The sequence below is a fragment of the Sciurus carolinensis genome, chromosome 11 (assembly GCF_902686445.1).
Source record: "Sciurus carolinensis chromosome 11, mSciCar1.2, whole genome shotgun sequence".
Classification (NCBI taxonomy): Eukaryota; Metazoa; Chordata; class Mammalia; order Rodentia; family Sciuridae; genus Sciurus; species Sciurus carolinensis.
The window spans coordinates 124,432,372-124,445,068 of record NC_062223.1 but is presented as its reverse complement, the minus strand read 5'-3'; the positions used below and the strand labels follow the sequence as shown (position 1 = coordinate 124,445,068).

Sequence of the window (12,697 nt, the reverse complement as noted above, 5' to 3'; positions counted from 1 at the left end):
AACGCAATAAAAACATCTAATTATTCTGTAACTGGTCACACCTATCCAGATTAACTGGAGAACAGCAGATTAAAACTGGAATTAAAGAGTTGCTGTTTTTCATATAATGGGCTTGAAAAGCTACAGGGTACAAACTCTATCCCAATCCACATCTGCTTTTCAAAGCCCCGTCCAGAACTGCTGTCCCCGCAGCCTTTGCGCTTTCCCCGATATACGCCTCGTGGGGTTCCGGAGTGGGTCCCCGAGTGGGTCCACCTTGGACGTCAGACTCTGCACCTGGAGGCGAGCGTAGGGGGAAGAGAGGCAAAGCGGAGGGAGGTAGGAGAGCGCGAGCGACCGAAATGGTCAATTCCTCCTTAACTCGGGGCCCCCTCGCGGGCCTCACCCCTCCTCCCGGAGGCTGAGATTGGAGAGGAAGTGGGAAGGCTCCAATCTGTTCCTCACTCCAGCGCCCTCATGCCCCCACCCTTCTCCTCAGTTCGGGGCTTCGGCGCGCCCCGACCCCGCCCCTCACTCCGGGAGAGGAGCGGGCGACGCGCAAGGGCTCGCGGAGAAAGACCCGGGGCAAGGGATGACCTCCGCCCGGCCGCCGCATCCTTGACAGCAGAGGCTTGCAGCCGCCCGCCTACCGGCGAGCCAGGCCTGAGGGCAGCCCTGGAGACCGCGGTGGCCGGATGCGCGAGCGCGTCACTTCCGGACGGTGCAGCGGCGGCCTCTTGGAAGATGGCTGCGCCCTGTGGCTCGGAGCTGCCCGCCAACTCGCCGCTAAAAATTCCGAAGATGGAGGTGCTGTCCCCAGCCTCTCCTGGTGGTCTGAGCGACGGAAATCCATCGTTGTCCGACCCTTCCACGCCTCGGGGTGCTTCCCCGCTCGGGCCAGGCAGTGCGGCGGGCTCGGGGGCAACGGCGTCCGGGGGTCTCGGGCTGGGGCTGGGGGGCCGCAGCGCCGCCTCGTCCTCGGTCTCCTTCTCCCCTGGTGGCGGTGGTGGCGGGGCTGCGGCAGCCGCCGCCGCCGCCTGCCGGGGCATGTCGTGGACGCCGGCCGAGACGAACGCGCTCATCGCAGTGTGGGGCAACGAGCGGCTGGTGGAGGCGCGGTACCAGCAGCTGGAGGGAGCCGGCACGGTGTTCGGCAGCAAGGCCCCCGGGCCAGCCATGTACGAGCGCGTGTCCCGGGCCCTGGCCGAGCTGGGCTACGAGCGGACCCCGTCCCAGTGCCGGGAGCGCATCAAGGTAACCGGCCGCCCGGCCTGGGGCAGCGAACCAGAGGCAGAGAGAAGGCGGGGAAGCGGGCCTCGGGGGCGGGGGCCGGTCTGAGTGCAGGGCTCCCCTCCGGGGCCCGGTGGGCGATCCGCATCTCCTCCGCCTTTTTCTTCTCTCCCTGGGAAGGGGGCTTTTTTCCAGATGGCCGCCAGCCCGTAGGTTTCCTGAGTTTGAAGTTGGGCGTGTCTGCCGCCGCCCCTTTTTCTTGCCAATTGAGGATGTTCCTGCGCTCTGAAGTTGGTAGTTTCTCATTGTGCGCGGTGCGGCAGTTCCCGTGCCGCTGGCACTTCTCTCCCCCACCGCCGGGGCCTCTCGCTTTGTTCTGGCGGAGGGGCTCCCAGGCAGAGGCTTACCAGCTGGGGCAGCATTGAGGACAGGCAGAAGTGGGGGCCGTTGGGTCCCCAGTTAAGGAATTTTCTGTTAGTAGCGGTGGGGAGCCATACAAAAAGCGCCTTGAGACGACTAGCCTTTGTGTCATTCGCTTTACTTCTAAATTGAGGTGCGAAGAAAGAGTAAGACATGAAATGCTGTGGAGAATTGGAAAGGCTTGATCGTAGCCAAGTTGTGTATTGTTATCGTGGAGGTAGTGCGCTCCTTGAAAGTTAGTGTGGCTGAGAGTTGTTCTGGAATTTGGATTGTCGGTGCCTCCAGAGTAAGGTTGGCTTGAGGCCCTGCTGTTTCTGACCAAGCCCCTTCTTGAAAGTCAGTTTTCCTTGTTTTAGTTACTGCCGGATGTGGTGGCAAGTTAAACTCTTTAATGTGCATCTGGCCATCCTTGCATACTTAAAAGCAGAGGCTTAATGTGGGCTAGAAATTTTACCACCAGCTTGCTTATCATTTTGCTGTTTCTGACTTTTATCTAGGTATTTGTATTATTGACAAGGAGTTGTATTTTAGTAAACTCTTTCCCTCTTCATAGAGTCTGCTAAAAGTTTTGGGTTGTATTCTCCCAGTTTTTACTGAAAATAGTTTCAGTACTTAGTCATAGTAACTGTGTACTTCTTTTCTGGTAGGGCTGGCACTTTTTCTGGGAACTCCTTGGGGGAAGGTTTAAAAACCACTAAGAGTCATAACTAGTAAGAAAGTCACACTGAAGAACAATCATAAAACTCAGTGAGAACAATCATGATTAAAGGAGGAGGATTGTGCCAAGTTCTCAAGGTGTTAGGTGTGGTAGTGTTCACTTGGGGACTGTTACATAGAATATTTGGTTCAGAAACTAAGCTATTTCAAACCTAGCAGCTGTTGTTTAGTTTATTTGATAACATTCCTTTGGTCTTCTTTTACATCCTCTCTTTTAGTATACAAGTATGTTATTAAAGTTATAGCTAATAGTAAAAAAACTGTTCTGTTAGAGGTCATTAAGGTTCAATTTGGGGGAGAATTTTAGCACTGCCCTGGATAGCATCTATCCATGAAATTTTCTTGAGTTCAGAAATGTACCTTAGGTATTTGTAACTATTTTAGTTTGATTGATTTTTATTCCTAGAAATTTCCCAATGAAAGGGGAAAATTGTGCTCTATCAAAACTTCACTGAATATAAATCTCTCCATAAAATTGTTTCTCAAACAACCAGGGAATATCTAGTTGGATTGCTTCATTGTCCAGTTATGAGAAGGAAACCTAAAGCAAAGAAAGGAGATTGAGCCTCTGAAGAATTTTTAAGAGGATCAGTTTACCTGTCTCCAGACAGGTAAGACCAAGTTGACTTCAAACCCTTAGAATATTTTGAGACTATGCAGATGATGCTGATTTCTCTGATCCACAATAGCCATTAACAAGGAGAGCAGACAACTTTTGTTTTTAGACATGCTTTACTCTTTAAATGATTTCAATCAAGGAACCCAGACTTCTTTGTTAACAATATTGAATTATAAGCTTTTTTGCTGTGTTAGCATATAGTAGGCACTGAATGCTTATTATATTCATTAAATGAAATCCAGAATTTTGGAAATCTTAAGTCTATAGCAGTGTTACTGAAACTTTAACTAAAAAACAGAACTTTGGAACCAAGTTTGAAAAATACCACATTAGAAACTAAGCTCTTTCCTTTTAGGGATCTTAGCCTAGAAGCAAATGTGGTCACTTGAAGTCATAGCCTTAACCAGTTATGAGGTAGATGTCCAAGTAACACAGATTGTGCTCATGAAGATAAAAATACAACCTTAAATTCTAAGACAGAAAGCAAATCCTTAGATCCCTGTTTCAGAAATGCCAATTTGGAACAAGTAATGAAGAAATCCTTTTCACTCTATTGTTTTGATGATAACTGCTAAAAGAAATTCAGAAATACTTTTTGCTTTGATTTTACAAAATAGAAACAAAGTAGTTCAGAAATTAGGAACTTCTTGTCCAGAAGCTCATTTAAATGTGAACTCAGGGCTAGTGATGGAACTTAGAGGTGGAAGAGCATGTGCTTACATGCACAAGGCTCTTGGTTCAGTCCTTAGCTCTGCAAAATAACAAAAAAAACCCTCAACATCAGAAGTTCACAGGGAGGAGGAATACCATGTGAATCATTTACATTTCCGGTGTAATATTTGAAATTCTTTGTAAAAAATTCTATTATGAAAAGTCAGTAAATAATTTTTTCCAAGTTTGAAAGAAATTGATGAATAGTAACCAGTTTTTCCATTTGAATAGTTTTAATATGTGATGTAGCACCCTTCATCCCCCTATGAAGGCATCAGAAAGTTTTGAGTCCTATGCCAACCCCTGCCCTGACCACCTTCCTGAATAATCTTAAGGCATATCACTTCTCTGGACTAAATCTCTTATCTAAACAATGAAAGTATTAAAATTATAAGTGTTAAAATTGAATTACTAACTTGGATTTTGATACTAAAGTTCTATTTGATACTAAAGTTTTACTTTTTAATACTATTCAAGGGACTGTTTCTAAGCACACAAGATTTTTATTGGAAGTCAGATATAGGGTGACTTAGGCAAGGAGGATCCCAAGTTTGAGACCAGCCTCAGCAATTTAGCAAGACCCTGTCTCTCTCTCTCTCTCTCTTTTTTTTTTTTTTTGCGGTGCTGGGGATTGAACCCAGGGCCTTGTGCTTGGGAGGCAAGCACTCTACCAACTGAGCTATATCCCCAGCCCAAGACCCTGTCTCAAAGTAAAAAAAAAAAAAAAAAAAAAAGGGACTGAGGATGTAGTTCAGTGTAAAGCATAGTGGGCTCAATCCCCAGTACAAAAAAAGAAAAGAAAATCAGATGTAAACATATGTTTAGTGCTACAGAGTTTCATTTTGATGTCTGTCATGTTTATTGATATTTGTTCTTTTTTTTTTTTTTTTGATAAAATGTATATGCTTAAAACTGCCCTGCTGTACAGATTGTTTATTCCGAAGTTTTATTCCTTTTTTTTGTTTGCCAGAAGAAAATTGCTAACAATTCCAGCCAAATTTTGGTGTCAGATAAATAAATCTCGAGGTTTTTTTTGTCTAATCTTCGCCTAATTTTTTCCCTTTTCTACAGACCTTTTCTTCATATGTCCATTCACCAAATATTTGAGTGCTTGTTATGTGCAGGGCTGTCTACTAGGTGAATAAAAGAACTGTTAACATTTAATACCTACATGTAGTCAAAGGACCTGTGGTCCAGCTGAAACTTGTGTACACACATCAAAGAGTTAAAAAGTGAAATAAAACAACACAAGGGGTGGTATGCAGGGCAATACTTGATTAAATGTCATATGACTAAAGCTGACTCTAAATGTAATGACTTTAAAGGGGGAAGCAGTCTCATCACCATCCATACTCTAGTAGTTGAAAGTTCTTTCTGGACTTGGAATCGTGCAAGCATTCACTTCTGAGCCAGATGCCACATCCACACTTTAGTCAGTTAATGTGATGCACCACAAAACTCATTCTCAAGTCCCATATTTTTGGGTGTTCTCCAAAACTCTTTCTCCTGAGAGTTGGCTTTATGTTTATGAAACAGATGTGTATTTCTAGCCTCAAGATTAAATACAAAGTGATTGTATGCAACCTAAAAAGCTTGCCTTGCCTGATCAGTACTGGTTGGACTTGTGTGTGTGTGGGTGTGTGTCTTTTGCTGAGATGGAACCCAGGGCCTTATGCGTGCTAGGCATGTGTTCTACCACTGAGCTCTCTTTAAATTTAGAAGTGGTAAGGAGTTTTACGACTAGCAAACAAATTGATTAATTTTTTAGAGGCATTGCCTAGATTTATTCATCAGTAATTATCATTACAGTTGGAACTAATTTTGCACTTAAGCACACAAATCACAGTAATAGTATATTTGGTCTTTCATTTTGGCTATCAGGCCTTGTTTTTGTTTGAGAGAACCAATAGGGCAGAGATAAATTAGAGCCAAAAGATACCTGTATAAGCACTTTAATACACTGCCCATCGCTGAGGATTCTTTGTTGTTTTCAGACAAGACTTTCCTTCTGTATTATCACTGAAAGATTTCTAAGAAACGTGGTAAGCCACTCACATAGTTTGTAAGAAAGACAGGTCTTTTTCCTGTCATTTTTTTACGTGGACAGCCTCTGTTGTTTCCTTTGCACTGCCACTTGAAAATTTCTGCAGTTTGCTTGTCTGCTTGTGAATCTGAGGCCTGATATGTATTTTAAAAGAAAAGACCATCTTGGACTGCCAGCCATGCACTTATATTTAATAGCTTTCAGTTTGGGAAGTAAGAGAGATAACAAGCCCACTCGAAAACTGAAGGAATAGGATTCTACTTCCTGGCATTTTTGGAAATCTAGCGAAGAGTAGAGTTAGATACTTTGAATATTTCATTAAAATGATAATTGAAAGGAAAAAAAGAATTTAGAAATCATGTAGTATAGACAGTGCTGTTCAGTAAAACTTTCTGTGATACTGGAAATGTTCTTTATTGTTTATCTCATTTTAATGTGATAGCCACCAGTCGCATGCGGCTATTGGGCCCTTGAAATGTAGGTAGTGTGCCTGATGAACTGAATTTTTTTTTTCAGTTTAATTTAAAATTTTAAATAGTCACCTATAGCTAGTAGCTACCATATTGAATTTTGGATGACAAAAAGTCATTATGGTATTAAGGTAGTCTTTATTTTGTGAAAGAATTCTCTTCAACACATACTCAGACCAGTAGAGGAAGTTCATAGTTCCTTCTTGCCCTTTCTGTCACTTCACCCCTGAGTAGTAGGAACCTTGATGTAAATCAAGAAAAATGACTCACCATAGTAGGAGGTGGAGCTTTTAATATAAGGAATAAAAGTATTATAACCTCAATTGGCTGAGGCAAGCAGTGCATGTTCTTAGTTCCCTAGGACACTGCTGTCCAGTAGAACTTTGTATGGTAAATGGAAGTGTTCTGTGTCTCAATTGTCCATTATGGTAGCCACTCGCCACAGGTGACAGTTGAGCACTTGAAATATAGCCAGTGTAACTGTGAAATTGAATTTTAACTTTATTTAATTGTAATTAATTTTAATTTAAATAGCCACTTGTGTATTGTCTTGGCCAGAGCAGTTTTGAAGTAATGGTGTTTTACACATCCCAAAAGAGTGTATGCTCTCCAGCATTTTCAGTCTAGACATTCAAATTTTTCATCATGTGTTTCAAGTTTATAGGAAGTTAATAGGATATAGAAAATATTAAACCTGTTGGAGATGAATGAGATGAAGATGACTGTAAATGTATGCATAATGTATTCTGAATCTGAAAAATTCACATAAAATTGTTTTGTTTTTAAGTATTTTCAGTTGTAAATGAATAGGATATCTGTATTTATTTTTTTATGTGGTACTGAGGATCAAACCCAATGCCTCATATGTGCTAGGCAAGCACTCTACCACTGAGCCACAACCCCAACCCATAAAATTCTTATTGGTAGGTTTTATCAAATGTATATTGAAAACATTGGTGATTAGGAAATATTCTAGTTACATTTTAGAGAAACAGTGTCAGTAAGCTATATTGCTTTGTTCATTCGAAATTCAGGGGCCAAGCTTTATACCTAAAGTATGTATGTACATATGACAGGAATTTCTAAGGTTTTAAGGTACCTTGAACAATCAGTAGAGGAGGCAGATGGCTATCCCAGTTAAAGATGATAACTTTAGACATCTTTTTGTTATCTTTCTTGGCCTACACAGTGGGACTGGGCCCTTGAATTTCTCTACCCTTAGAAAGCCCAGAGTGAAATAGGAAAGTAAAAGGGAAAGGTATAGAACTTTACTCTTGCCTAATGTCCAGGTGTCTTGGGGAGGTGAATTTGGATATCTCACCCATTCCCTTTGATCAGACTCAATTGATAGATTCATCATAGGATTTTTTAAAAATAATGTCTGAAATAACAGCTTTAGTTTTTCATTGTACACCTACAGATATTGGAGTGCCTCTTGTCATGGTTTAGAAATACAGCAGTGAACTATTTACCTTCAAGTTGTCTACCTTATTAAAGAAAAGAATCATTTGCCTTATTGTGAACAGGTCTTGTGTTTCCTGTTGGTGTTGGTGTTAAGCTCTTGTTGATGTGCTGCTTAAGGGTGGGCAGAAGGCAGTAGGGTAGAACTCAGAGGCAACATAATCTAGAACAGTGCAAACTATAAATCATGAAATCATGTTCAAAAATTTTTTAAGTGATTAGCTATTTAAAAACCATGCCTTTTGGGCTGGGGTTGTGGCTTAGTGATATAGTGCTTGACTAGCACATGTAAGGCCCTGGGTTCTATCCTCAGCACCACATAAAGATAAATAAATAAAATGAAGGTACTGTGCCCATCTCCAATTTAAAAAAAAAAAAAAAATATATATATATATATATATATAAAACCAAGCCTTTTAATTGAAGAACAATTTGCTATAATTCACAGCATATGGTGAAGATGTGGTTTAAGAAGTGATAAATGATGGGTTCGTAAAGAACCATGTAGAAGGGGGAAACTGATAGTTCTGGGGTGACCTAGTGGTCATACCAGTTCTAGGTAATGTTTTTGTTGTTTTTTTTTTTTTTTTGGGTGCTGGGGATCGAACCCAGGGCCTTGTGCTTATAAGGCAAGCACTCTACCAACTGAGCTATCTCCCCAGCCCCCTAGGTAATGTTTTGATGAGTAACACATTTTTTATAATGTTGAACTGCAGTTGTGCAAATATTCATTATATATCTCATTCCTTAATTTATATACTACAAAGAAAAACCTAAGTGCTGTATCTTTTTTCAACCACAGCCCATAAGAAGTGTGTGTGTGTTTGTTTGTTTGGACAGGGGATTGAACCCAGGGGCATTTAACCACCAATTTTTACTTTTTTTTTTTTTTTTTTTTTTTTTTTGGTGGGAGGAGGTTAGAAACAGTGTCTCCCTGAGTTGCTTAGGGCCTTGCTAAGTTGCTGGAGCTGGCTTTGAACTTGTGATCCGCCTGCCTCAGCCTCCTGAGCAGCTGGGATTAATAGGTGTGCACCACCGTACCCGGCCCAATTTCTTTCTTTTTTTTATCCTGGGGCCTATACTCACATAATATAATGTGTATATATAACTGAAATAGATTTCAGGAAAAAATAGTGATTATAGCTAACACCCCATTTAACTATGTGCTATGTACTGTTCTAAGTGTTCTACAACTATTAATTTATTTAATCCACATAATGATACTATACTTAACCTACTTGCAATACATGCTGGTAGGTTCTATTCTGTTTGAAAGCAGGCAGTCTAGCTCCAGAGCCTCTTTAGTAACAGTGTACAGTACCTGAAAGCACCTGTACCTGGTAGGCCATCTTTCTCACCTCCTCTCCTCCTCTCCTTTCCCCTCCTCCTCCTCCCCCTGCCCAGTCCTTTGCAGCATTGCCTCCCCTTTTCACACCAGTCCCCAGGGCACCTCTCACCTTTTCCCTTCCCCAGTCATAGTCTCAGTTGTTAAGAAATTCCCTCACCTAAAGCTGGTGCAAAGAAAATCTGGGGGGAAGGGGGTAGCCGCTCCCACTGATATTCAGCAGCAGGCTTACTCCTTGGGGACTGGCAGCTCAGGGTCACATTGGTCCCCACATGGGGCACACCCAGGAGGCGGCAGGATGGAGGAGCTGGAGGAACTGGGGAAGGAGACACAGGTTAAAGCCCACAGCCAAGGGAGCCAGGGATCCTCCCCACCCCATGCCCTTCTGTCACTCCATTGGCCCTGCCCCCAAACCTTATACTCAGCCACTTGGGAGAGAGACCCCCTCAACCTCCCTGTGGAGTGGGAGGGATCTGGAAGTGTGTGCTTCTCACTCACCCAGTACTTTGAGCTCTAAGGTCTTGCTGCTGTGGCCTTTGCTTTTGCCTTGGTTGTCTTGTACATTCACAGAACAGCGGTAGGAGCCAGAGTCTTTCTCCTGGAGGCCCTCCAGCCTCAGGGACACATTCCGGGAGGGCATGGAGTAGACCAGGGATGCTCTAGGTTTGCTTGACAAGACCCCATTGATGTAGGCCAACACTTAGGGCAGTTCACTTCCCGTTGTTATTCCATGATGCATGTGCCCATGGGTCAGTCAGTTCCCCTTTCCCAAACTGGCCTTCACAGGCTGCTCTCCCACATCCATACTTCTGAGCAGTACCAACCCCTGTCCACCCATCTCCCCAGCCCCTCTCTCACTGCACCAGGGTCCTTTGGCAGAACAGACCTTATGCCCCCATGTGTTGTGTCTTTATCATCTCCCATTTGGAGTATTCAGAAAGATGGTTATAATTCACTAAAATTGATTTCTTAGGCCACTGATGGACCATAATCTACAATAGATTAAATAAGACTAGAGGATACTGAGGTGATATCAAGATTTTTTTTCATTCATTGTATTCTTTTTAGGTTTACAGTTCTCAGACTTTAGAAACAGTGATACAACAACTGGTCCCCCAGATAATATCTGTGATATGCTTTATGCTGTGTGGTTCTGGATAACTGCAGCCTCAGGTTTGTGGGTGAATGTTGAAGGGAAGCAATTGAGCAGTAACAAGAATAATACTAGAGAAACAAGAGGTCTGTTGATGTGCTAGGGAGTTTGGACTTTATCCTAATCATCAAAGAATTTTTGGCCAGGTAATGACTTGGTTAGTCTTCAATTTTATAGCAGTCACTGGCTGTAATGTTGAAGATGGAAGCAGTAATACACAAAGAGGTGTCTTGCAATGAGCTAGAAGAGAGGTGAAAGAAATGGCAGTAAAGCTGAATAGGAGGACAGGTTTCATGCATGTCTAACTCAGGGGGCTATTTGAAGAATGGGGAAATTTTAAGGGACAGTTTGCTAGGTGTTAACCTGGACCCAGTTAGCTGTCTACTTCTCTGCTAGCTTATGCAGGACTCCTTATGGTTCTTCATAGTGCAAGTGTTTGGCTTCACGTCTAGAACCCAGAGAGATAAAAACTAGAACACCGTATTAGAACAGTCCTTTCTGGGTCGCCTCTAGGATGCTTTTTCCATAACCTTATGGGTTCTGGTCAGTTCCCCAGTCTTCTTATTATCCTGACTTCTTTTTTTATTTTTTTTTTCCCCCTCTTAACATTACTAGGGATTCAGAACTAAAATTCACATCTAATATTTCAAATGTTAATTATACAGGCACCCCAAAGTACGCTCCTATTACTAGGTTAAGATGGAATATCAATTTTTCCTTATTGGAAAGTTGTATGTATGTAATGTTTAAAAAAGAAAGAAAATGGGGGAAAAATCTTGTTCCAGAAATAACAGACAAGTACTGTAAAGTGCTTTAGATTATAAATGATTGTTAGGATTGCAGTGGTAATTAGATAGTTTGATTTTTATTTCTGTTGCTCTATGTTCTGTTCTACCTACTTACTGTTGTAGAAACTTGTGTTTAAAATAATGAATGCTTAATGAAGCTGTGCCTCTTATGCATATGTCGTATTTTATCAGTAATTCATAATCTGTGCCAAGTCATTTCCCCTATTCTTCTAAGTAAGTAATTAAAGAATGTCTGTATTTGGGAAAAGGCATATATTTAATATTTAAATCTGTATAAATCTCACCTCTTTGTACTTGAATCCTTGAAAACCAATGAAAATACTTCTATTCATGGCACTAATCAAGTGAGTGTTATCTTTTCACTTAGTAGGATACATTGTTACTCCTTAGTAAAAAACAAACCTGTGTTTACTCTCAGGTACTTTAGGAATAGCAGCCATCATTTTATTTTTATAGGCAGCATGTTCTTGGCTGCATTCACGAATTTACATATTTTGAGCTACCAAATAGTATATCATTCCATATAAATTGATAGAGTAGTGTGGAAGTTGTTTACTTAGATTTTTTTCTAGTTGCACTTTCTCAGCCTTTGTTAGACTATTTTGTTGTAATAGATTGGATTTTGAAACATAAAAGTGCTGTTTCTCTACTATCTATAGATTACTTCATTTATTTAAAAAAAAACAATTATTTTTGTAATGGATATTAATGAAACCATAATAAAAGCTCATATCTACCAAAAACTGCTTTTATTATTTTTTAATTTGTAAATACTTCATATGGAACCATCTGGCTTATTATGATTTAGAGAGAAGCATATGATAGATCAAAAAGTACTTTAACCTTATATTTAGTATCTCAATTGCCTAGATGCAGTCTGTTTGTTTATTCAGTACTCAAAATTTGTTGAGGTCCTTCCACATGCCAGGTATTGATGTAGGTGCTGGGAAATACATCAGGGAACAAAACTGACAATCCTCTGCCTTCACTAGAACTCACATTCTGGTTAAAAAACAAAACAAAAAAACAATTTTCACAGTGTAATTCAGAGCAATTAACTCAATCAAAACAAAAACTCAGATATTCTTTGATAAAGTCTTAATGGCCTTGGAAAGTTTGAGCTCTATACTTTCATTGTGCATAAGAAATAGAAATTCATTTGTTTTTGCTTTAAGAAAGATATACATGGTTTTATTTATTTTTTGCTTTGTCTCTATCTACCTGTCATTGAGGTTTGCACCAGTAAACATCAGAGTAAACACCAGTAAACATTAGTTTATTATTCATTCAGTGATTAATACTCAAGCACGTCCTCTTCAGCCAGGCACTGTGATGGGTCCAGAAGGTACAGTCTTATGCCAAACCAGATAATTCCTTCTCTTATACAAATTAGGAAATGTGGTGAATAGTTGGGATTTAAAAGCTCAGAGTTATGCCAGTTTTAGAACAGTATATTATAATTACGTTTTTATATAACTAACATACTACTAAATTAAGAGGAAAAAAATGAAGGGAAAAATTTTTTATTTCTTCACTATGGCACAATCATGTTCATAAAATGTTTTGTTATTTTTCAAGAAGTGGTAGTGGTACCAGGTGTGGTAGTGCATGTCTTTAATCCCAGATACTGGGAAGGCTGAGGCAGGAGGATAGCAAGTTTCAGGCCAGCTTGGGCAACTTAAGAAGACCTTGTCCCAGAATTTAAAAAATAAAAAAAAAAAAAGAACTGGGGATACAGC

At 41.0% G+C, this 12,697-nt stretch overlaps 2 protein-coding genes and 1 non-coding gene across 8 annotated transcripts in view; 1 reads left to right on the top strand and 2 right to left on the bottom strand.

Moving 5' to 3' along the window:
* The first annotated feature begins 432 nt into the window (after positions 1-432).
* Msantd2 (Myb/SANT DNA binding domain containing 2) overlaps positions 433-12,697 on the top strand; it is a 32,168-nt gene continuing 19,903 nt past the window's right edge. For 2 of the 6 annotated variants that reach the window (XR_007103922.1, XR_007103923.1), the window contains exons 1-2: positions 433-1,233; positions 2,841-2,957. Coding sequence is in view for 4 of the 6 variants with exons in the window: in XM_047516875.1 (XP_047372831.1) it covers positions 457-1,233 (777 nt within the window). In the remaining 2 variants the exon portion in view is untranslated. The remainder of the gene's footprint in view (positions 1,234-2,840; positions 2,958-12,697) is intronic. The other 4 variants (XM_047516875.1, XM_047516876.1, XM_047516873.1 and 1 more) reach the window with 3 other exon arrangements.
* On the bottom strand, positions 4,293-4,366 carry Trnag-ccc (transfer RNA glycine (anticodon CCC)). Its single transcript has one exon. It is a non-coding gene; the product is annotated as a tRNA-Gly (tRNA).
* On the bottom strand, positions 9,038-9,651 carry LOC124958622 (endothelial cell-selective adhesion molecule-like). The gene is made up of 2 exons (XM_047516878.1): positions 9,495-9,651; positions 9,038-9,312 (listed from the first exon to the last, which is right to left on the bottom strand). Exons 1-2 carry the CDS (start codon positions 9,634-9,636, stop codon positions 9,140-9,142), a joined length of 315 nt encoding a protein of 104 aa, XP_047372834.1. The 5' UTR covers positions 9,637-9,651; the 3' UTR covers positions 9,038-9,139.

What these genes read in the sequence shown, in the direction of transcription:
- LOC124958622 (XM_047516878.1), bottom strand. Translation starts at nt 9,636, where the DNA reads ATGCCCTCCCGGAATGTGTCCCTGAGGCTGGAGGGCCTCCAGGAGAAA. An exon ending in CTTAGAGCTCAAAGTACTGG is followed by an intron (nt 9,313 to 9,494) that starts GTGAGTGAGAAG and finishes CTCCTTCCCCAG; the next exon opens with TTCCTCCAGCTCCTCCATCC.